Below are 26,141 nucleotides of genomic sequence, written 5' to 3'. Positions count from 1 at the left end.
ACATTTCTGAAAGATCGATGTGCTTTCTTTAACTGGTTGGGCTATGAAGATGGATTTTTCTTTGTTTGAACATTGGGGTTTAGTAAGTACAAGTGTGCACAACCATTGCCCACCAAAATTTTCCCTACATGTTACATCATGGAGATAGAAATAATATTCTAAAGAAGAAGTCCAGACAAAGTAACAGTCAAGAAGCTCTTCCCATCTGAAAACTGGAAAAATGCTTGGATAAAACTAGCCATATATCTGGATTTGTTAGATTTTAGTAGATGCTGGACACACTTCTGAATTCTTTGAAAGAGTGCACGAGACTTCAGCACTACTATTTGGACTGAAGTTTCCAAAGGTTTGTAATATCTTTAGTTTACCTCCTTCTCCATACACCTTTGTACCACAGAGTCAATTTCATGTTAATGTGAACATTTCTATTTACATGACTCAGGAGAATCAGTGAAAACCAGCTGTAAAATGTTTGTTCTAGCTTATTATAAAAGTCTAGCTGAAAAATATTTTGTTACATCACCATGCTCATAAGATTAATCTCTGATAAATTGATTTTTCATCTAATCCTACTTTAAAATCCTCAAATGGTCATGCTTCATGTCTAAGTGTTTTTCTCTGGTGGGACCAGTCTGTCAGGGCAACCTAGTCTATCCAATTATGGGACGGAGCATATTGCTTCCATCTGCTTAGTGTCTAATTCAGTGTTCCTCAACCTTGATCACATTAAAATGGATGGACTTCAAATGCCTGAATTCCCCAGCCAGCTGCTGAGGAAGTCTAGCAGTTGAAGCCCAACCATCTTAAAGTAGTCAACGTTGAGAAATACTGATCTAATTGTTTGAATGCCTTTCTTTGGATATCATTAGCTACAGTAGCTCTTTGCAGAGTTTGCAGAGTTATGTTACTCAATTTATGTTAGTCCTGAAATATCTGGTGAAAGTCTACATTATCCTAGTAAGGGAGGGTTGGGTCACAATTTCTATCCAAAGACAATGAATACATTGTTTTATTTTCTCCTGGACAAAGAGTGTCACTTTTGTCCAACATTAGTGGACTCTTTGATTGAGTCTTCAGGAATTCAACCTCTGGTTTTTAGAATGCCAAATGGCTTCCTCTTGTCTGTTTAGTTGATTCATAAATCTATTCTACTTAATATTATGTTGGCAAACCTAAATAACTTGTAATGTCTGCCCTTCTTTCAAAAAGCAGTTTGAGTGTCCTCCTGCATTATTTGAACCAAGTGGCACTCTTATTTGGTACCAATTAATCCTAACTTGCTACATAGACATGAAATCCTTGGTCACAGAAAGATGTCAGAACTAACCATATCAAGATATTAATTAAACAAAGTGTCCTAATTATTAACTGATTAGTAGACTAATCAGTTTCAGATTGCCTTTGATATCTCCTTTCCCTCTTGGCTTACAGACTGACCCAGCTATTCCTTGCTGTTGTCATGTTTGTTCCAGCACGAGTCCATCCTGTTCCTTGTTTATGTAAAATGATTTTGGAAAGGATTTCAGGTATATGTTTGTCCTACAGTTTTGATCTCAATTTTAGAGATTGTACAAATCAGCTTACAAATCAAATAAACTCATCTGATCCATGAATTCATCTACTTTCTTTGGTTACATCAGTCAGTATGTAAATGGAACTCCATTTTCTAAAACCTCTAAGTCAGTGTTTCCCAACCTTGGTAGCTTGAAGATGGGTGGACTTCAACTCCCAGAATCTCCCAGCCAGCAGCGCTGGCTGGGGGATTCTGGGAGTTGAAGTCCACCCATCTTCAAGCTTCCAAGGTTGGGAAACACTGCTCTAAGTGATACAGAAATCAAATAGTTTGGAGGGACTTGGAAGTGTCAAGAAAACTCACATAAAAATGGGTTATGGGCAGGCTACAAAACAATGAATTCCGGTATTAAATCACACTTTTAAGGAGTCCAAAAGCTAGAGGTTTTGTTGGATAAAAACAAAGCATTGAAAGAATTCAAATTTGTCTAGATTTTCTCCTTTATCAGGACAAAAGAAACTACATTGGTGAAAAGGTTGGTAGCCATGGGTCTTCATCTAAATTACAATATTTTAAAAAATTGTGATGTTTATATTTAGTAGCAAAATATATAGAGAAAACTAATACAGAGAAAACTAATACAGAGAAAACTAATTCAGCACATTGTAAGCCGCCCTGAGTCTCCGGAGAAGGGCGGCATACAGTCAGGTCCAGAAATATTGGGACATCGACACAATTCTAACATCTTTGGCTCTATACACCACCACAATGGAGTTGGAATGAAACAAACACAATGCGCGTTAACTGCAGACTGTCAGCTTTAATTTGAGGGTATGTACATCCAACTCAGGTGAACGGTGTAGGACTTACAGCAGTTTGTATATGTGCCTCCCACTTGTTAAGGGACCAAAAGTAATGGGACAATTGGCTTCTCAGCTGTTCCATGGCCAGGTGTGTGATATTCCCTCATTACCCCAATTACAATGTGCAGATAAAAGGCCCAGAGTTCATTTCAAGTGTGCTATTTGCATTTGGAATCTGTTGCTGTCAACTCTCAAGATGAGATCCAAAGAGCTGTCACTATCAATGAAGCAAGCCATCATTAGGCTGAAGAAACAAAACAAATCCATCAGAGAGATAGCAAGAACATTAGGCGTGGCCAAAACAACTATTTGAAACATTCTCAAAAAGAAGGAATGCACTAGTGAGCTCAGCAACACCAAAAGACCTGGGAGACCACGGAAAACAAGTGTGGTGGATGACCGAAGAATTCTTTCCCTGGTGAAGAAAACACCCTTCACAACAGTTGGCCAGATCAAGAACACTCTCCAGGAGGTAGGTGTATGTGTGTCGAAGTCAACAATCAAGAGAAGACTTCACCAGAGTGAATACAGAGGGCTCACCACAAGATGTAAACCATTGGTGAGCCTCAAAAACAGGAAGGCCAGATTAGAGTTTGCCAAACAACATCTAACAAAGCCTTCACAGTTCTGGAACAAGATCCTATGGACAGATGAGACCAAGATCAACTTGTACCAGAGTGATGGGAAGAGAAGAGTATGGAGAAGGAAAGGAATTGCTCATGATCCTAAGCATACCACCTCATCAGTGAAGCATGGTGGTGGTAGTGTCATGGTGTGGGCATGTATGGCTGCCAATGGAACTGGTTCTCTTGTATTTATTGATGATGTGACTGCTGACAAAATCAGCCGGATGAATTCTGAAGTGTTTCGGGCAATATTATCTGCTCACATTCAGCCAAATGCTGCAGAACTCATTGGATGGTGCTTCACAGTGCAGATGGACAATGACCCAAGCATACTGCAAAAGCAACCAAAGAGTTTTTGAAGGGACAGAAGTGGAATGTTATGCAATGGCCAAGTCAATCACCTGACCTGAATCCCATTGAGCATGCATTTCACTTGCTGAAGACAAAACTGAAGGGAAAATGCCCCAAGAACAAGCAGGAACTGAAGACAGTTGCAGTAGAGGCCTGGCAGAGCATCACCAGGGATGAAACCCAGCGTCTGGTGATGTCTATGCGTTCCAGACTTCAGGCTGTGATTGACTGCAAAGGATTTGCAACCAAGTATTAAGAAGGGAAAGTTTGATTTATGATTATTATTCTGTCCCATTACTTTTGGTCCCTTAACAAGTGGGAGGCACATATACAAACTGCTGTAAGTCCTACACCGTTCACCTGAGTTGGATGTACATACCCTCAAATTAAAGCTGACAGTCTGCAGTTAACGCACATTGTGTTTGTTTCATTCCAACTCCCTTGTGGTGGTGTATAGAGCCAAAGATGTTAGAATTGTGTCGATGTCCCAATATTTCTGGACCTGACTGTATAAATCAAATTTAAAAAAAAAAAAATACAGAGAAAACATTTCAAGGAATCTTTTATTATACCATCTAATCAGCAGCTCATTAAGCCTTGAGCTGTGTTGGCGTAGTGGTCAGAATACAGTATTGCAGGCTAACTCTGCCCACAGCCTGGAGTTTGAACCTGATGGGGCTTAAAGTTGACTCAAGTCCTCCATTTTTCTGAGATCGGTAAAATGGAGACCCAGAGTGTTGGGGGCAATATGCTGAAATTATAAACCACTCAGAGAGTAGTCTAAAGTACTATGGAGCAGTATATAAGTCTAAGTGCTACTGTTATTGCTAAGCCAGATTCTTTTCCCTCACTTCATTCCTTGAAAAGCAATAGAAAAGCAAACAAGCAGAGGTTTGATTTACATAGACAAACATTTTAAAGTTAACTATCTCTCTACTGGATGTGTTTGCAGCCAATAAACCTAAATGTGTGCCTTGTAACTTCTAGAATTCTACTCAGGGCTAAGTAAAGACTAATTATTCTGGTGGGCATTCTTTCTCGGGGTATCAGAATACAGTCATCTCTCTTACTTTGGCTTCCTATGAAAGCAACATCTAGCGGATAGATTTGTCCCTCATGTTTCTTCCCACATTTGGGATCTCCTTCTGGTTCTAATTCAAGCATCTTGCTCCAAGCTCTCTCAGAACCAGCAAATGCTCAACAACGAACACTGTTTAGAATCTATTTTATTTTGCCATCTGTTTTCTTCTTCCCACTAAACTCTCTACTTACTTAAGAGCCACAGTGGTGAGAGTGCAATACTGCAGGCTACTTCTGCTGACTGCCGGCTGCCTGCAATTTGGCAGTTTGAATCTCACCAGGCTCAAGGTTGACTCAGCCTTCCATCCTGGGGTGGGTAAAATGAGGATCCAGATGGTTGGGGGCAATTTGCCGACTCTGTAAGCTGCTTAGAAAGGGCTGTAAAAGCACTATAAAGCAGTACATAAGTCTAAGTGCTATTGCTACTGCTACTACTCTCTCCAATTTTCTCCTCCCAGTGCTATCACAGCAGTAGGCCCTACTTCTCTTTTTTCCCTATAATTATTGTTTATCTCTCTCTTTCTGTTATCATCTATAAAAATGGTCCACATGTCTGCAAGCTGCTAAGATGAGATGGCAGATGGGCCTGGACTGGTACATGCTGTGACATAGATTTTAATCTACAAATTTAGGACTACTGTTAAGAGCTGGAAGAGATTTGTGCAGAACGTGATGAGTTAAGATTAGGAGTGGTTGAAAATAAAACGAACAGTGCAGCGTTCCCTATATTTAGACTTCAAAGAAAACCAAAGAAAGAGTGAAAAATGAAAAAGAAAGCTGAGATGCATAACATAATTGTTTGGGTAGCAATAAATAGAAGAGAGGGAGAGAGGGAGGGAGGGAGGGAGGGAGGGAAGGAAGGAAAGAAAGAAAGAAAGAGAAAGAAAGAAAGAAAGAAAGAAAGAAAGAAAGAAAGAAAGAAAGAAAGAAAGAAAGAAAGAGGAAGGAAGGAAGGAAGGAAGGAAGGAAGGAAAGAAGGAAAGAAGGAAAGAAGGAAGGAAGAAAGAGAAAGAGCAAACTCATAAGCAATGCAATTATAAGGAAAGGCTATCATAGACTGTAACAGAGGAATAAAGAACAAGCAAAAGCCTAGAGCCATGATGACGAATCTATGGCACACATGTCACAGGAGGCTTGTGGAGCCATGTTGCCTGGCATGCCAGCTCAGCTCCGGCGCACATGCACGCACTGGCCAGCTGATTATCGGGCCTTCTGGGCCCACCAGAAGTAGGGAAACAGGCTGTTTCCTGCCTCCAGAGGGCCTGGGGGTGGGGTGGGGAAGGCCCGTTTTTCTTTCTCACCTGGCTCCAGATCCTCTCTATGCATCTGGGTAGGGTGAAAACAGCCTTCCCCATCTCCTCAAAGGCCCTCTGGAGGCCCAAAATGGCCCGTTTTCCAACTTTCGGTTGGATAGGAAGTGACTTTTTTTGCTGTCCCCAGCCTCCAGAGCCTCTCTAGGCTGGCTGGCCCTGCCCTCCCGCCCATGCCGTTCCCTGTCCTATATTCCCTTGTTTTTTTAGCTCAGCTGATTCACGCAGCAGAGCAGATTGCCATGCCAAAGCTGAGCTGAAAAAACAGCTCAGCTCACCAGCGCTGACACCGTGGGCAGTCTTTGAATGCTGTGCACATGCGCAAAGCACGCATTAGCATGCAGGTGCATGAAGCGCACTCTCATAGAACCGGTAGGAAAAGATTTGGAATCCCAATATTGAATATGATGTATCCAATAAACATGTTCTTTGAGGAATTTACCTGACTCAAAGTTCTGCTTTTGGCAGATGCATTACTTGGAACGTGGACAGTCAAATTCAAAGGGGATAAAAAAATTTCAGAACACACTGGTTTGCACAAAACATCTTTGAAAACTCCTTAAATGGAAGATTTCCTTTCCTGAGATCATAATACATTTGGGGAAAGCAGCTCATCATTTTGAGAAAAGACATTGCTGCTTTATGGAGAGGCTAGAAACAGCAATATAAGCAGCCTTGTGCACTCCAGAGTGCCGCTTGAAAACATATTTAATACTATTTGTGCTAATGTTTTGGGCTGTATTTGCATTTTCTTAGATTTCATTGTCTTAAAACCTCTGTGTCAGCACTTCCAATAGCTGAAAACTCTTAATGCACTAATACAGTACACTTTGATAAAAACACTATTGCTGTTTAGAATATCTATGTTTCTTAGAAAGTTATTGTATTGCCATCTATTAAGAGCTTTCAATATTACCAATATCCTTTATGGAGTGCATCTAAGCAATCTGTTCTTGGCAACTTGGATCTGTCCCCTGCTGCCTCCATCCATCCTAACTCTCTAATGTAGATAAAAGAAATAATGTGAATAAAAGAAAAGAATCATACAGAGTCAGATATATGGGCTCTGGGGGACCCTCTCTATTCACATTATTATAAGGGGAAGACGTGCTTAGATACATGAACTCTGAGAGAACCTCTCTATTCACATTATTATAAGAGAGGAAAGTGCTTGTTGGAAATTATATTAACAAACAGTTAAACCCTATTAAGTGGTAATATATCTTCTGAGACCTAGATGTCACGAAAGGACTGCCATATGGAAAACATCTGAGTGACCTCACTATGAATGACACAAAGACCTATATGTTACAAAGAGTTACTTAATCCAATAAACTTACCCAAGGACAGTAGTAACTCTCCCATTAGCAACTCCGAGCACTTAAGGAAAAGTTGTGCGGCTAAGATAATTTTGTAAACTAAAATTAATGCTTTAAGTAATTAGATGAACTTATTATCCAATGTATGTAACCATATAGGGAAAATTGGATGTATGATCTCATATTAACCATATATAGAAAATGTATGATCTCACTGAATCCTTTGTCTTAGAAATGTCTAAAACCGTTGTATCAGAGTTCTCTCCTTGTTCAAAGCTTCATGTACAAAACTGGCTCTGAACCTTGCGCAATAAAACTGTCTCTGGCTAACCCAGGAATGTTGCTTGGTCCTCATCATTCCACAACACTCAGAGTGATAAAATGGATAAACTAATGCTTCTGAGGGATCCTTTCAGGGGTGGGCTGCTGGGTGTTAGCGGGGGTTCAGGAGTACCTCTAGCTAAGATTCTGTGCAGTTCAGAGAACTCCCAAATCCCACTCCTGGCTGGCTCCGCCCCACCCACCCTGCCCCTCCCAGGAGTCGCCACGTGGCCCATTTTAGATGCAGGTAAGTGCAGGATGCATGCAGAGGCTCAGGGAGGGCAAAAAATGGGCCTATCGGAAGTTCGGGAAGGCCCATTTCCAGCCTCCCGAGGGCCTCTGGAGCCTGGGGAGGCTGTTTTCGCCCTCCCAGAGGCTCGAAGAAAGCCTCCAGAGCCCGGGCAGGGCAAAAACGCTCCCCCCCCCCATGGTGCAGGAGGCTTACTAGGCCACGCCCACCTTGGCCACACCCACCCAGCAAGTCCACACCTGGATCCTTTGGAGCATATGCGTGGAACTATCCTTGAAAATGTTATTTCCTGCTAAACTTGAATTTTCCCCGGTGACCATAATGGGTGCTAAAACATTTAAAGTCATTAGGGTGTTGTTTTTGGGTATGTTTATCTGGGGTTTTTTTCTTTTTGGTTCTTTAATAGGGAAAAAAAGCATACTGTCCATATTCAGTGGAAAAGGTATCAATTTAAAAGCATTTTCTCTATTAATATAAAAAAAAAAGACACAGTTTTGCAAGCTTTTAGTTAGGCTTGGATTATAAAGCAGAATTAGCGATTAAAGTTTCCAAATTCTACCATGCCATTACAGCATGGAATATACAGTATCTTGAACACAGGTTAATGTAAAATAAACAAGTTGACCATCTCTTTATCTGATACATGCCTAGATGAGAATCGTGCTTTTAGCGTGCGCTCAGCGATCTGGTTGTTTAACCGGTAGGATCCCACCAGGGGTAGGTTCTATTTACCTTTACTACCAGTTCGCAACGGGAGCACGCACACGCTTCTGCACATGTGCAGATCATCAATTATGATGTCCGAGTGGGTGGGCGGAGCCTCCCGCCGCTTTTACTACCGGTTCTAAAGAACCGGACAGAACCGGGAGCAACCCACCACTGGATCCCACCCCTGATGGGGAGCAAAGAAACCTTTGTAGATTGTGACTGTCAATGCCCTCTCTTTATTATTTATTTGACAACATGTGACCTGTTGGATCACTTTTTTTCCACATCTAATATAGGCTTACACTGTTTTCCCTTACTTCACAACCCTCATGAGAATCCCATTAAAGCCACCTTTTCCTCTTCTTCTTCTTCCTCCTCCTCCTCCTCCTCCTCTACGCAGAACTGCCTGCCACTTTGCTGAGAGGTAATTTCCTTACCAGATTACTCAATACCTTCAACAATAGCAGAGTTTTAATATCTATCTATCTATCATCTATCTATCTATCTATCTATCTATCTATCTATCTATCTATCTATCTATCTATCTATCTATCCATCTATCTATCATCTATCTATCATCTATCTATCATCTATCTATCAATCATCTATCTCTATCTATCTATCATCTATCTATCATCTATCATCTATCTATCATCTATCTATCTATCATCTATCTATCATCTATCTATCAATCATCTATCTCTATCTATCTATCAATCATCCATCTATCATCTATCAATCATCTATCTCTATCTATCTATCATCTATCTATCTATCAATCATTTATCTATCATCTATCTATCAATCATCTCTATCTATATCTATCTATCTATCTATCTATCTATCTATCTATCTATCATCTATCTATCATCTATCTATCAATCATCTATCTCTATCTATCTATCATCTATCTATCTATCATCTATCAATCATCTATCTCTATCTATCTATCATCTATCTATCATCTATCATCTATCTATCATCTATCTATCTATCATCTATCTATCTATCATCTATCAATTATCTATCTCTATCTATCTATCATCTATCTATCATCTATCTATCAATCATCTATCTCTATCTATCTATCAATCATCCATCTATCATCTATCAATCATCTATCTCTATCTATCTATCATCTATCTATCTATCAATCATTTATTTATCATCTATCTATCAATCATCTCTATCTATCTATCTATCTATCTATCTATCTATCTATCTATCTATCTATCTATCAGATTTGATGGCTGCCCATCTCATATCAATATGCTGCCTTCACTGGAAAAGTTCTTAAAAATTCAGGGACGTATTCAGAACTGTACCTGCCTTAAAAATAGTCCATTCTAGGCTTCCAGTGAAGATGGCTGACTGATCAGTCCAGGAGAAAGCTCCAGGAAAGGGAGACTTTTTCCCCCCAAAATGAAGCTTTTTCAAATGGCAAATAAGGAACTAAGTTCTCTACATTGCTATGTCTCTCCTGTGTTAGGGAGAGTCCCAGAATCACCCCATAAGAAGTTCCATGCAGCTGTGGTCTGGAAGCAGAGCTCCAAAATAGCCATTCAGCCAGTGAGCAAGGCTGCAATCACTTCATGGTTTTTTTTTTAAAAAAACAGACATTTGGGAATCTAATTTTCAAATGGAAAGTTGTGTCTTTCACTTCTTAAACGCTTGATTTGTTTATTATTCTCATTAAGCTAAACATGGCCCTTTTCAGTCACCACCTCTTACTCTTTTTTGAAGATCTGCATCAGTGGTGGGTTTCAATTTTTTTTTACTACCGGTTCTGTGGGTGTGGCTTGGTGGGTGTGGCATGGCTTAGTGGGCGTGGCTTGGTGGGCATGGCAGGGGAAGGATACTGTAAAATCTCCATTCCCTCCCCACTCCAGGGTAAGGTTACTACAAAATCCCCATTTCCTCCCGATCAGCTGGGACTTGGGAGGCAGGGAATAGATGGGGGTGGGGCCAGTCAGAATTTTTACTACCGGGTCTTCGAACTACTCAAAATTTCCACTACTGGTTCTCCAGAACTGGTCAGAACCTGCTGAAACCCACCTCTGATCTGCATCATTTTTGGAACAATATTGTTGAGTGACAAGGGGGAGGTGATCTAAAGTAAGGAAGCATGGAGTTCTTTCTTTTCTTTAATTTTGATGGAGAGACATGAGGATTTTAAAAGTTGTGGTCTTATTTTGTTATTTTTATGAATTTTGTTATTTTTATGAATTTAAAGCCTTTATTTGATGCTGGGAGTTACAATTTGCAGTTTTATTTATTTATTTATTATTCAAACTTCTATACCGCCCTTCTCCTTTCGGACTCAGGGCGGTGAACAGCCAAAATAAAAACATTTATACATAAAGTTACAGTTAAAAATAGATTTAAAATAATTAAATAAATTTGGCCCGTAATTTAAAACTTACCAATTTAAAATCCGTATCAAATTTTAAAACCAACCATAAAATCAAGACAGACCGGCTAACTGAAAAAAATAAGTTTTTAGGGCCCGACGAAAAGTCCGGAGGTTTTGGACTGCTTGTTATGGGAGGCTGAAATTTTCCAATTTGAATGGATTCGGATTGGCCAGGATATATCAGTTGAGTTACAAAAAACCTTTAAACAAAAACTTTGACCACAAGAGGATGCTAAAGAACAGAAGACAATGGAGAAAAAGAGAAAGTGTTCCAATCAGACAGCAAAATTTATACTGGAGAAGATTTTAGCAAAACAATTCACTTTATATATAGTATCTATCAACTACATTCCAAAGATACCACAAAACAAGAAGTAAGAGGAACAAATTTCTCAACTAATTGGAAGAAGACTAAGCAATCCAGAGATTGTAAGTGTAAAAAGTTATCAAATCACTGAGATTCCTGCACAAGTATTTGACAACGCAAAGAAATATCTGTAATTTTTGAATATAAAATCTGATTACCAGTGTCTATTATGACAATGATCTATTTACAAGATCTCCAGAGAAATTGAAAGAAGAGTTGTAGATAAATTTACAATCCTCAATAGAGAAAAGTTTGGGATGTCCACTTTAAAGAAATTGACCATACTGAGAATCTCTTGAGAAAAAGAAAAGTATATATATATTTCAAAGGCATTCTAAAGAAGAAAAATATTTTACTCTATGAGGCCAGCTGGAGAAAGTGACTTAATAAGTTAGTTGGAGATAGAATAGATTTTTAACTGGTTTGATATATGCTATTTTAAAAAGTTCCAGTGCATGATTTTGTGCTTATAAAGGAGGTTTGAAAATGAGTTGGCTTTTACTTCTTTTTATTTTATTTATTTACTTACTTGAGTATTTCTAAATTTTGCAAAATATTAATGAAAATGAATTTGGACATATGTATGCAACAGGGAGGTTTAAAAGATACATTAGAATTAATTTATTTTTCATTATAAAGATGAAATTTTAAAGAAATGTTTAGCATCTGAAAAAGAATATAAAACAGTTTTCTCTTTATGGGTAAATAATTTGAAAGACTGTAGTAATTTTTGTTAATATAAATGGTGATAGTTCAGAAAGCTTAATAAGTGTAACTAGAAAGACTATATCATTTCTCAAAATGCAAAAAAAAAAAAAAGGAAAAAAATGGATTTTGTTAGAATGCCAATGTAAATTGTTTTTAAAAGAGAGATTTTATTTGGTCTTGTTGTTATTGAGATATTGCTTCTGGTTTTTATGCTTTAAATAGAGAAAAAAATGAAATTAAGAATTTAGTTTGAAAATTCAATTATTATTATTATTTCTTAATTTGATTTATATGCTGCCCTTTTCTGAAGACTCAGGGCGGCTTACAATGTGTTAAGCAATAGCCTTCATACTTTTGTATATTTATACAAAGTCAGCTTATTGCCCCCACAAACTGGGTCCTCAATTTACCTACCTTAGAAAGGCTGGAAGGCTGAGTCAACCTTGAGCCTGGCGAGATTCGAACTGGTGTAATTGCAGACAGCTGGATGTTAATTACGGTGCTTTAGTCTGCAGAGCTAAACCAGGCTCTTTTGTGGTTATAGAACTGGCTTTTAATAATTATAGGTTATGTAAAAGGCTGAACTTGTAACGGTATTAGTATTTTATTGTGTTGGAAAGAGATGGAAGTCAACACTTGTTTTCTCCTTTCTTTAAAATAATCTTAAAATGATTAAGAAAAAATTCCCTCTTTTTTTTCTTAATCTTTATTTTCACTCTATTTGATGTTATAATAAACCTCAATAAAACACACAATAAAATACACCCCAAAAAAATGAAAAGTGAGAGACGCTTCCATCTTCCATATAGAAGAAGAAGAGGAAGGAGGAGGAGGAGGAGGAGGAGGAGGAGGAGGAGGAGGAGGAGGAGGAGGAGGAGGAGGAGGAGGAGGAGGAGGAGGAGGAGGAGAAGAAGAAGAAGAAGATATCCCAAGTTGAACTGTACAGCACAGTCAAACATAAAAAGTATTTGATATTTTCTATTATGTCATAAAATGCTTTATGATAAGTTCTATGTAATTAAATATTTTTTTTTATTTGCCAAATTTCTTTTCTATTTTTTTTATAATGTTATTCATAAACATATTTGAATACAGTGTATTGTCATGGTATACCGTTTTCAAGAAAAAAATGTAAAAAAAAAAGGCCAAATAGAAAATAGTAATAAATATTAACACATGAACTGATAACATAATAACAGTAATAAATATAATAACACATGAACTGAGAATAATAGTAATAATATAACCAAATAATTGTAACTAAGTTTCTTTATATATATATATATATATATCTATCTATCTATCTATCTATCTATCTATCTATCTATCTATCTATCTATCTATCTATCTATATATATATATAAAGGTAAGTAGAACCAATCCCTGGTCTAAATGCTATTGCTATATAGATATAATGTATGGGGTGTGATGGCTCAATGGTTAAAGATGTAGAACTTGTCAACTGGAAAGCTAACAGGCCAAGTTCGAGAACCAAGCACTACGTGATGGGGTGAGCTCCCATTACTTGTCCAATCTCCTTTCCAGCTAGGTGTTTGAAAGCTTGCAAATGCGAGTAGACAAATGGGTACCACTTTGGTGGAAGATAACAGCATTCCATGCACTCGGTGTAAAGTCATGCTGGCCCATGATCACATAAATGTTTTTTTTTTTTTTGATAATGCTAGTTTCCTCAGCTAAAAAACAGAGATGAGCAGTACCCCCTAGACATGACTGGAGAGGGAAAACCTTTACCTTTAGATATTGTAGATCAATTTAGTTTTCAGTAGACATGACAATGAACTTTCCTTAGAAACCTCTGTCTAATGCATTTCTCTTTCAAAGTTATGGGAAACAGTTTTATCGTACGTTTGAGATTTCCATGGGAAAAAAAAATCAGCAATTTGGTCTTAATTCTCAGCAAGAAATAATGGATTGCTTTAATCCATTAAGATACCCCACCCTTTCTCAAAATGTATAAAAGCATCTCTTTTGTATTTTCTGACAAAGTGAGTGATCAGCCTACTAAGGGAACGTTAGTTTATAATCATTCCAGAGAAAGAAGCATTAAAAGATCGAACTTCCACTGGCGAATCAACAAATGCACTGGAAGAAGGTAGGACATTCAAATATGGGCTGCTAGAACCCAGATCAGAAGCAAATATACATTTTCAATCAGGGAGAATACTATCAGCTGGAGTATTTAATGTCTTTTTTTTTCCCCTGTAAAAGTGTTCTTGGAGTTGCTTTACAATAGCACTTGTCTTTGCTTGTTTGATCTACTCTATACCTAAGGAATAGCTTTACTTTCTCTTATGTGGTAGGATGGCTTCTGAAAGAGATAGATCAAACTTCAGTATAGGAAAGGAGCAGTGGTGGGATTCAAATAATTTAACAATCGATTCTCTACCCTAATTATTTCTTCCAACAACCAGTTCACCAAACTGCTCAGAAGGTTAACAACCGGTTCTCCCAAAGTGGTGCGAACTGGCTGAATCCCACCACTGGAAAGGAGCGGCTGAAACACAATGAAGGGACTATTTTTTAAAAAAACCTCCTTTAAATAATTCAATTTTTTTCCCAGCATTAATAAGTACTGCAACAATAGCAATAGTGTCTTCGTACAAAGAACAATTCCTCCAGCCATTACAAGTTTTCAACTCCTTCCCCCCACTTTCCTTTTTTCCTTCTCCTTATTTTCCTTGATTTTCTAGGGGAAAAAAAGTATTCTGAGAATATTCCATGCAACCACAACTATATTTCTTTGGAACACACTAATTCAGTGATCCATGCTTTTTTTATTCATCAGTGCAAGAAAGGACAACTTTGGAGCAGGGTTGCAGGGTTGACACATTAAACAGTTGCCGAGAGGGTCTGATGACTACAGTAAGTATACTAATATAAGTGAGATCAGGTATGTTGAGCCAAGATCACAGAAGACTTATGTGTAATCATTGTAGTTGTCACTAATGTTATTTCTTCTATAATATCAGAATTTGGAATCTTTGCTTACCGTATATTTTCAAGAATAAGCCCATTTGTTGACTCTCCAATTTTCAACTCAAAAACCATGAAAAACGAGCTCCCCAGGATAAGCCGACCTGAATTTTTATGAGTTACATATTTAAGGGCCTGTTTATCCACCTATGGATTTATCCATGAGTACATATGGGTTATATTTGTATATAATTATTCAAATTCCTTGTGTGTCCAATCACACTTGGCCAATAAAGAATTCTATTCTATTCTATTCTATTCTAGTCTAGTCTAGTCTAGTCTAGTCTAGTCTAGTCTAGTCTAGTCTAGTCTAGTCTAGTCTAGTCTATTCTGAGAACTTTTAAAAACTATTATATTGGTGGACAAATCTATACATGGTTAAACTGAATCTGGGATGTATTTTTTTGGGATGTATTTTTACAACTAAAATTCTCAGCTTAACTGCAGGTATATACAGTATTTATGAACTAATATTGGTGGATTTGGCAATAATTCTGGTATGTTCAAGGCTTTCTTGTTTTTTTCCCCATTTGGTATACTCCTTTCTAGAAAGACTTCTTAATCATTAGATTGGAATTTGCTTTTTTTTTGTAATTGTAATTTTATTTATTTATTTTATTTATTTATTTTATTCAATTTGTATACCGTCCTTCTCCTAGTGGAGAAGGGCGGTGCACAGCCAAAACTAAAACACATAACAATACAAAATTTAAAATTATTAAAAGAATTATATACTTTGGCCCAATTATAAAAACAATTCGAATTAAAACCCATTGACAGATTAAAAGCTAAACAACTAAAAAACTAAAAAAAGGGGGGGGGGGTTCACGCCAGCCCTGCTTGATGGAAAAGAAAAGTTTTCAGGGCACGGCGAAAGACCCGGAGATCCGATATCCTTCTTATCTCTGGGGGCAAATCGTTCCAGAGGGCGGGAGCTGCCACAGAGAAGGCCCTCCCCCTGGGGGTCGCCAGCCGACATTGCCTGGCTGACGGCACCCTGAGGAGTCCCTCTCTGTGGGAGCGTATTGGTCGGTGGGAGGCTATCGGCGGCAGAAGGCGGTTCCGCAAATACCCAGGTCCTATGCCATGGAGCGCTTTAAAGGTGGTAACCAACACCTTGAAGCGCACCCGGAAGACCACTGGAAGCCAATGCAGCTCACGCAGGAGAGGTGTCACATGGGAGCGACCCCTCGCTCCCATAATCCCCCACGCGGCCGCATTCTGCACCAGTTGGAGCCTCTGGGTACTCCTCAAGGGGAGCCCCATGTAGAGAGCATTGCAATAGTCCAGGCGGGAAGTGACAAGCACCTGAGTGACTGTGCGTAAGGAATCCCGATCCAGAAAGGGACGCAACTGGCAAATCAGGCGGACCTGATAAAAAGGCCCCCTGGCCACGGTTGTCATATGCTCTTCTAAAGACAGCCGTGCATCCAGGAGGACGCCCAAGTTGCGAGCCCTATCCGTGGGAGCCAATAACTCGCCCCCAATAGCCAGCGATGGCACCAGCTGGCTATATCGGGACGCCGGAAGCCACAGCCACTCGGTCTTGGAAGGGTTGAGTCGAAGCCTGTTACTCCCCATCCAGATCTGCACGGCCTCCAGGCACTGGGACATCACTTCAAGGGCATCGTTGGGATGGCCTGGGGTGGAGATGTACAGCTGCGTATCATCAGCGTACTGATGGAACTCCACTCCAAAGCCACGGATGATCTCACCCAGCGGCTTCACATAAATGTTGAACAGAAGGGGTGAGAGGACTGACCCCTGTGGCACCCCCACAAACAAGGCACCTCGGGGTCGATCTCTGCCCCCCTGCCAACACCGACTGCGACTGGTTGGAGAGATAGGAGGAGAACCACCGCAGAATGGTGCCCCCCACTCCCAACCCCTCCAACCGGCACAACAGGATACCATGGTCGATGGTATCAAAAGCCGCTGAGAGATCTAACAGGACCAGGACAGAGGAACAACCCCTATCCCGAGCCCTCCAGAGATCATCCACCAACACGACCAATGCCGTTTCCGTGCTGTGCCCAGGCCTGAAGCCAGACTGGAGCGGATCCAGATAGACAGCTTCATCCAGGTACCCAGGAAGCTGTCACGCCACCACACTCTCAACAACCTTCGCCAAGAAGGGAAGGTTGGAGACCGGACGATAGTTAGCCAAAACAGCCGGATCCAGAGCAGGCTTCTTGAGGAGGGGCCTCACCACAGCCTCTTTCAAGGCGGATGGCAAGACACCCTCACTCAAGGAAGCGTTGATAATCCCCTGGAGCCAGCCTCGCGTAACCTCCCAGGAGGCCAGCACCAACCAGGAGGGACACGGGTCCAATAAACATGTGGTTGCGTTCAGCCGCCCCAGTATCCTGTCCATGTCCTCGGGAGCAACAGGGTCGAACTCCTCCCAAATGGCAGTCTCAAGACCGGCACCCATCATCCCATCTGTATCTACCCAGTCAGAGACCAAGCCTTCCCGAATCTGAGTGATTTTATCATGCAGATACTTAACAAAATCCTCGGCACGACCCTGCAAGGGATCCTCCCACGCTCCCAGATGGAGGAGAGAACGGGTCACCCTAAACAGGGCGGCCGGGTGATTATCTGCCGATGCAATAAGAGCAGCAAAATAGTTACATTTTGCCGCTTTTATCGCCACTAGGTAAGTCTTAATATGAGATCTTACCAGTGTTCGGTCGGATTCGGAGCAACTAGATCTCCAACTGCTCTCTAGGTGTCTTTTCTGGCGCTTCATCTCCCTTAGCTCCTCGGAAAACCAAGGAGCCAGGTAGACTCGGCGACAGGTCAGAGGCCGCACAGGCACGACTCGGTCCAAAGCGTTGTGGATATTTACACAACATATAAATAACTTATCATATTTAAGCATTGTTTCATAGTGGTCTTCCAGTTATTACTTTATTTCTTCTTCCCCTTTATCTTAATCTATTACTCCGTCTTCTTCCCCTCCTTTTCCTTTTCCCCACTCTTTTTTTTCCTTTTTCCCCTATAGAGAACTATACATTTTAGTTATTTCTTTACTATTATACATTTCTAACTTCATATTATATACATTTTTATTCCACTGACTGTAATAAAATGTTTCTTTTGTTCTGCTTGGATTTTAAAAGAAAGTGTTTCATAATTTACTGTTATTCCTGTTCAATTTATTTGTACTTTCTGATATGAACTATGTTTCAATTTCTATTTAATGACTGACTGGCCACTAAGGATAGATTATTTGATTATAGATACAAATCTACTGTGGTCAGGATTTTTTTTTTATTATTATTTAAATCTTATAGCTGTTTTCTTGCAAACTTGGAGAAGAACATGGTTGTAAAATGTAGCTTACAATTAAATGAAATAGTGGAGAAACCTTCAAATACTTTGGCCACCTAATGAGAATGAGAAGGAAGGACTCACTGGAGAAGAGCCTAATGCTGGGAAAGATTGAGGGCAAAAGAAGAAAGGGACGACAGAGAACGAGATGGCTGGATGGAATCACTGAAGCAGTCGGCATGAGCTTAAATGGACTCCAGAGGATGGTAGAGGACAGGAAGGCATGGAGGAACGTTGTCCATGGGGTCATGATGGGTCGGACACAACATCGCAACTAACAACAACAACAACAACAACAAAGTGGATAAACCAACCCAATAGTGACCTGGAGAATTTGATCCATTAGTTTCTACCTTCACAATCTATAACCAGTCAGATTTCTTCAGCTTCTAATTTATAAAGCACTAAATTTGATTCTTAAATAAATATACCTTTCTTGTATTTCTTACTGCAAAATAATATAATAATATTATTCTGATCCAGCTAAAACACAAGTGTTAGACTACATAGAGATGATTTGACTAGTTGCAATCCTGTTAGCCTATTGAAAAAGTTTAAAGATCTAGCTGTACTCATTGGCATTGTGGGCAGGATGTTAGATGAGCTCATTCTGGGAAGGGGCTTACAGGGTGACATTCCCTGACTATGGCATTTGTCTTGTTGTTGATTTGATGTTGTTAGGATAATGTGATTTTTGCCCAGAGTTGCATTTTTTTTTGTGAATTGCACAGCCATATACATCTTTAAATATATACCGGCCATTCTTAAACCAATCATTTCCTCTGTCTCCAAAAACCTACTATGTTACCACATAATAATATATATCAGTGGCATCTTTGTTGACCCTAGGGAATGCTGTGGTAGCCTAGAGGTGGAGCTCTCACCTCACAATCAGGAGGCTGTGAGTTTGATCCTAGGTAGAGGTAGATATTTCTCTCTCTCTCTGGGCACAATGAGAATATATCTGCTGAACAAAACTCTGCATTGGTGAAAGGAAGGGCATCTGGCCATTAAGAGCCTTGATAGTACAGTGGTTTAAGCACCCTGTTATTAACACAGCTGCCTGCAATTTACTGCTGGTTCGAATCTCTCCAAGGCTCAAGGTTGACTCAGCCTTCCATCCTTTCTAAGGTAGGTGAAATGAGGACCCAGTTTGTGGGGGCAATAAGCTGACTTTGTATAAATATACAAAAGTATGAAGGCTATTGCTTAACGCATTGTAAACCGCCCTGAGTCTCCGGAGAAGGGCGGCATATAAATCAAATTTAAAAAAAAAAAACACACACTCTGCTAGCTCCATTCAGTTGCCTAGACTGCACCCTGCAAGGGATTATGGGATCGTTAAATGAAGATGATTATCTTTGTTGATCCTTGTGGACAAATGCAGATTGAGGTGTCATCACGCAGAAATACATTTCTGATTTAATTATTACTTTACTTATTTTTTAATCCATGTGAGGCTAGGTTGAAATAATTATTTAGCTCCATATCAGGAAAAAAAAATGTATTATATCCTATACCTTTTCTCCCAGCAGGAGTTTCTATACGTCAGAACACCAAATTAATAACTGGCCACCGTGCTGAATTTTAGTGCTGTCCTTGCTGAATGCTAGAATGGAATATAACATCTCACACAATGGAACTGAGTGCTTCTACAATAGAACCAGTCTACCAGAAGATCAAGGCACAATTCCTCTAGGAGTGTTTTTGATGGTCACTATAACTCTACTCATTTGCCTCTGGGGACTTGTGGGAAACGGAGGTACCATCTGGCTCCTTGGGTTCCACATTAAGAGGAATAATTTCTCGACTTACTTTTTGAATCTCTCCATTGCTGACTTTGGTGTCCTCATAGGTCTCAGTGCCATTGATGTATATTGGCTTATAGCCAAAGCTAGTCATATAGAATATGGCGATCCACTAAAGACGTTATTTCGTGGTCTTTTCTTGTTCATGTACAGTCCTGGTTTATGCATCTTGACTGCCATCAGCATTGACAGGTGCACAGCTGTTTTTTTCCCACTTTGGTATCGAATCCACCGTTCCCGGAAAATGTCCGCCATTGTATGTAACATAATATGGGTGTTCAACTTCCTATTTTCTTCTCTACATGTCACTCTCTTGTTAACAACCGAATATTATATGCTAAGGTTCTACCAATTTCTCCTGAATGCCCTAATTCTCACTCCTGTAATGACTATCTCCACGTTAGCCCTTTCATTGAAAGCCTGTTCATTATCTCCTCATCATAAGCAGGGGAAACTTTGGATCACAATCTTGCTCACTCTTCTCTTTTTTCTCTTTTTTGCTTTTCCAATGAACGCTATTCAGTATCTCTCACTGTATTATCCCCAGTTTGATAATCCGTATGTCTATGAATATGCCTATATTTGTTCTTCCTTAAATAGCACCATTAACCCACTCATCTATTTCCTGGTAGGAAGAGACAAAAGAAGACCATCTAGAATGACAATCAAGTTAATATTTGAGAAAGTTTTTAAGGAAGAGGAAAGCTGTGGAACGGAACTGGAAACCTCAGTCACAACCAAATCAGATGTATAAGCGAGATTCAATGCTTTAGAAACAGTAAACCCAATTCATCTAGAGAACTTCGAATCTTGAAACAATATAGGTTTCTTAATTCCAGCCTTCACCTGACAAATCAAAGAAAAGTGGAAAATGAAATCCAAAATCTGGAGAAGTTTAGGTCATATAGGCTATGGTTGAAGGCATCTCAACCATGAAGAGCCAAGGTGGCACAGTGGTTAGAGTGCAGTACTGCAGGCTACTTCAGCTGACTGCTAGCTGCAGTTCAGCAGTTCAAATCTCACCAGGCTCAAGGTTGACTCAGCCTTCCATCCTTCTGAGGAGGGTAAAATGAGGACCCAGTTTGTTGGGGGCAATAGGCTAACTTTGTAAAACCACTTAGAGAGGGCTGTAAAAGCACTATGAGGCAGTATATAAGTCTAAATGCTATTGCTATTGCTATCTCTACTGTTAGAACACTGTACCCTCATTACTAAAAACAATTTTTAAAAGTCTGCTTATGCCAGAAATTATTTTCTCTAAAGCATGGTAAGAAAAGAATTAATGGAGCAGTTGTGATATATTCCAGAAGTTACAATAAACAGAACACATAAAATATCTGTGGAGTGGTAAATTAGGCCTGGCCTAATTTTTTCCCCTTCTTTTAAATTTTTAAACTGAAATTTTAAATTGCTTTAAATTATTGGGAGTTTTAAATTGTCTTGGGCAAAAATTATTTAATTAGGTTTTAATCATGTTTTAACTTTCGTATTTATGTGTTTTATTTTGTGCCTGTTCACCGCCCTGAGTCCTTCGGGAGTAGGGCGGTATACAAATTAAATAAATAAATAAATAAATAAATAAATAAATAAATAAATAAATAAATAAATAAATAAATAAATAAATTTGATCGCTTGGTGGCATTAACCTTTTAAGACTACAAGATTCTTGGAAAAGCATATATAGGGGGAAAAACCCCAAATGATTATGTTTTATACTACCTTCTCAAATAAGCTTTCATTTGGATTCTATGCATGGTGAGCTCCATTGTAACTATACTGAAATCTATATACTATAAGTGGATATACTGGAGGATGTTCAAAGAGTAGGTTTGACTAGATGATTAAAGCCATCATGGATGCTTCTGATACATAATAGAAAGGTGTGAGGGAGAATTAATTTTCTTGGTTTTCCTCATCTTTTCGACATCATTGATGGTCCTTTCAGATACCCGTGGAAGGAAGCTGAGAAGTGAAGGACCATGGGCATTTGATGAGTCTTCTTTGTTGAACATTTGTGCCATTCAAGAAGTTGCCAAAGAGAAAAGCAGCTTCAATATTCTGCATCAGATCTTCTAGCGGCACTATAATGTTTCCTTCTGCACACTAGAAATAATATTGCAAGCATGAACAAACTAACTAGCAATGCATTTCAATAAATGGTTTACCTTAGTAAAGCAAACATTTGTCTTTTGTTATTTATGTATTAATTTATCTTATTTATATTGCTGTTCATCTCACCATCAACTGACTCTGGATGACATGCAACAAAGTTAACACAAAATATAGAAGTCAATTTTGATATTGTTGAACTTTAAAACTATTAAAGCGCAGAATAAAATACAGATTAGGTGAAGTGGAGGTGTTAATAACCCAGGAGCTATCTCAATATTTCACCAGTCCTTCGAAGTTCACAGGCTTATAAACACAACCAGGACTTGAGGAGCCCCTGGAAAGCAAAAAGTCCAGTCTCATTTTAGAAATAAAGATGTTCCATAAAGCAGAGCCCACAGCAGAAATTGTTTGCCACCTAGGATCAGCCACATGAAACTCCCTATGTCAGACTGCGGTGCTATCTCAAAATTAAATGAATTTCCAAACTGCCAATCTTTAAGGAAATCTTTCTTTAATTGAGCTCAGCCACTGGATCATGACTCCACACGGACAAGACTGACCTTTTGCCTCCCAATCCCTCCCTTTCCGATCCCCAGCTCTCTGCTTCTCATTGGCTGTCTTCCAAGTCATTCTTCAGACTTCTTTTCCTTGTAATTTCTCAGGAATGTGCCCCCTCCCCTGATTTCCACAGCAACCAAGCTTCAAAGGGATTTTGCAGGCAAAAGTTTCAGAGTTTATCTTTCGCTCTCCTCGGCTCTCTATGCCAGTGTTGCAACGCTGACACCCTAATCATTAGGACCAGCAGCATGGCCCCTCTGCTGCATCTGATAGGATGGACAGATGTAATTGGGAAGAGGTGGTCCCTCAAATAACCTGGCCCCCTGCCATATAGGCCTTTATCCACATTCACACAGCCTCCAAGCAATTTATACATGCACACCACTACTTACTTTGCCAGAAGCAGAGATGTATAATTGGGTATAATCAGCATACTCATGATATCTCAACCCATGGTAATAGCAATAGTGATTAGACTTATATACCGCTTCACAGTGCTTTACAGTCCTCTCTAAGTGGTTTACAGAGTCAGCATATTGCCCCCAACAATCTGGGTCCTCATTTTACTGATCTCGGAAGGACGGAAGGTTAAGTCTAATCTTCCCTTTAATTGTATTCATTTTATGTATTCAATTCATGCTTATACTTATATATATTACCTAATACATACTTGATAAATAAATAAATAAATAAATAAATAAATAAATAAATAAATAAATAAATAAATAAATAGAGCCTTGATGGTACAGTGGTCTAAGCACCTTGTTATTAACACAGCTGCCTGTAATTACTGTTGGTTCGAATCTCTCCAAGGGTCAAGGTTGACTCAGCCTTCCATCCTTTCTAAGGTAGGTGACATGAGGACCCAGTTTGTGGGGGCAATAAGCTGACTTTGTATAAATATACAAAAGGATGAAGGCTATTGCTTAGCGCGTTGTAAGCCGCCCTGAGTCTCCGGAGAAGGACGGCATATAAATCAAATTAAAAAAAAAAATAGTCAACCTTGAGCCTGGTGAGATTCGAACTGCCGAATTACTGGCAGCCAGCAGTCACTAGAAGTAGCATGCAGTACTGCACTCTAACCACTGCACCACCTCAGCTCTTAATGGAGCTTGCCCAGCAGCTTCATGTAGATATTAAATAGGAGCTAAGAGAGACTGACCTTTCAGCACTTCACATAGTAGGGGATGAGGGCAAGATCTCTCCCCCCCCCCAAAAAAAATCACTATTAACTGGAATTGACTCTTAGGAAAGGAGGCAAATGGCACAACACTGGTGTGGTCTGCCAGCAGCCTGCGGAGCTGGCAGTGGAGTCGGAGAGCGATGAGGCTGAGGAAGAACAGGGACCAGTCCTGGAGGCTGGGGAAGGCCCAGATGAGGGTTCTGCGTCAGAGGCAGAGATAGGGCCAGGGCCATCGGGGAGTGATGTGCTGACTCCGGAGTCTCCAGAGGCTGACATTAGAGAGGCAGAGGAACAGGAGGAGCCTGTTCCTAGTGCATGTATGAGAAGAGCTGCCAGAAGGCAAGAGCAGCTGCAGCAAAGAGGACAACTCGGGAGTAGGGCCAAGTGTTGGATGCTTATCCTACGGTTGGGTAGATAATATATAGAAAACTATGTTCTGTAACTTTAACTGCTACAAGATGACTAATTGGCTGTGCTAAGCAGACATAAAAAGAAGGCAGGGAGTTCATTCACTTCTGCTCCTGCTATTGGAGGTTGAACTGCTGAAAGGAACTCTGTCTGTGTTACTGAAGAGAACTGGAATTGTAAGCAAACTATGTTTTGTGTTGAACTGTGATTATTTGAAGAAGTGTTATCTTTGTTTTGAGAAGCCAAGTTTGTTTGTTTTACTACAAGTAAAGACTGTTTATTTTTCTATCAACGTTCAGAGTCTGTGAGTATCTGTGTGTTTTGCTAAGCAACGTATCTATTCGCTGTCTGGTCCGTTGCACTACGTTGCAGAGGGCAGTTTTACCCTCAACACCAAGAGATAATTGGCCCTTCCCATAAGGCTTAAAACAGACCAGCAATGGTGTTTGGGCTTTGCCGGAAAACAACGTTGGTAGCTTCGTCTTCTCCTTAGTCTATATCTTATATTTATTTTTGTATCTGTGACTTCTGAACATTTGCCAAGAAAGGCCTTTGGCAGTTTGCCTAATTGGACCAAGGTTTGCGATAGGACTGAGGAATTTGTGTTGGGAGGAATTTGCTTTAATTTAGTTGAACGACGCTGGGAATGAAGTAATCCTCAGCTGTTCGAATAAAGTTTGTTTGTTTTTTCACTGACTGATTTTCCTCCTACTTACTTGGGCCTGGGTCACAACATACACCAGTCTTCTGAGTTGATCCAGAAGGATATCAGTGTTGATGGTATTGCAGGTGGCAAGAGGCCAAGTAGGGCAAGGATGGGTGCACAATCTCCATTCCACTCATGGCAAGATCATTCCAAAGTGTGACCAATGTCGTTTCCATCCCATACCCAGGACTGAATCCTGATTTAAATGGATCTAGATAATCTGCATTATTATTATTATTATTATTATTATTATTATTATTATTATTATTATTATTATTATTATTATTATTTTATCATATTTATATACCGCCCTACTCCCAGGAGACTCAGGGCGGTGAACAGCCAAGATAAAAATACAGATAACATACAAAAGTTAAAAGCTATTAAAAAATAGATTAAATAATATGGGCTCAGAAACAAATTTAAAACATACAATTTATATAAAACATTTAAAACCCAATTTAAAAGGGAGAGTTAGGCCAGACCAGCCTGTTGGAATAAAAACATTTTTAGGGTGCGGCGGAAAGTGCGTAAATCTTGGATCCTCCATATCTCCGGGGGGAGCTCGTTCCAGATGGCAGGTGCCCCCACAGAGAAGGCTCTCCCCCTGGGGGCCGCCAGTCGACATTGTTTGGCCGACAGCACCCTGAGGAGCCCCTCTCTATGGGAACGAACTGGTCGGTGAGAGGCTACTGGTGGCAGAAGGTGGTCTCGTAAGTACCCTGGTCCTGAGCCATGGAGCGCTCTAAAGGTGGTAACCAAAACCTTGAAGCACACCCGGAAGACCACTGGGAGCCAGTGCAGCTCGCGCAGGAGGGGGGTCACATGGGAGCGCCACGTCGCTCCCATCACCACCCGTGCAGCCGCATTCTGGACCAGTTGAGCCTCCGGGTGCTCCTCAAGGGGAGCCTCATGTAGAGAGCATTGCAGTAGTCCAGGTGTGAGGTGACAAGTGCGTGAGTGACCGTGCGTAACGAGTCCCGATCCAGAAAGGGACGCAACTGGCGAATCAGGCGAACCTGATAAAAAGTCCTCCCGGCCACAGCCGTCATATGCTCTTCTAAAGACAGCCGTGAGTCCAGGAGGACGCCCAAGTTGCGAACCCCATCCGTAGGGGGCAACGACTCGCCCCCAGGGCCCTCTGATACTGTTGAACAGCCTCCTTCTCAATCAACTTCAATAAAAAAGGGAGGTTCCCTATGGGATA

The 26,141-nt window shown here is 40.1% G+C and overlaps 1 protein-coding gene across 1 annotated transcript; it reads left to right on the top strand.

The window, feature by feature from the left end:
• Nucleotides 1-18,751: 18,751 nt before the first annotated feature.
• Nucleotides 18,752-20,721, top strand: LOC139314298 (mas-related G-protein coupled receptor member H-like). The gene is made up of 2 exons (XM_070939885.1): nt 18,752-18,788; nt 19,751-20,721. Exons 1-2 carry the CDS (start codon nt 18,752-18,754, stop codon nt 20,719-20,721), a joined length of 1,008 nt encoding a protein of 335 aa, XP_070795986.1.
• The last annotated feature ends 5,420 nt before the right edge of the window (nt 20,722-26,141 follow it).

Source organism: Pituophis catenifer, unplaced genomic scaffold (assembly GCF_029215685.1).
Source record: "Pituophis catenifer annectens isolate HBS135680 unplaced genomic scaffold, rPitCat1.0.hap2 SCAF_3, whole genome shotgun sequence".
NCBI lineage: Eukaryota > Metazoa > Chordata > Lepidosauria > Squamata > Colubridae > Pituophis > Pituophis catenifer.
Note: the sequence above shows the minus strand (reverse complement) of the source record. Positions and strands in the feature narration are given on the sequence as shown.

What these genes read in the sequence shown, in the direction of transcription:
- LOC139314298 (XM_070939885.1), top strand. Translation starts at nt 18,752, where the DNA reads ATGTTAGATGAGCTCATTCTGGGAAGGGGCTTACAGG. An exon ending in TCTGGGAAGGGGCTTACAGG is followed by an intron (nt 18,789 to 19,750) that starts GTGACATTCCCT and finishes GCTGAATTTTAG; the next exon opens with TGCTGTCCTTGCTGAATGCT.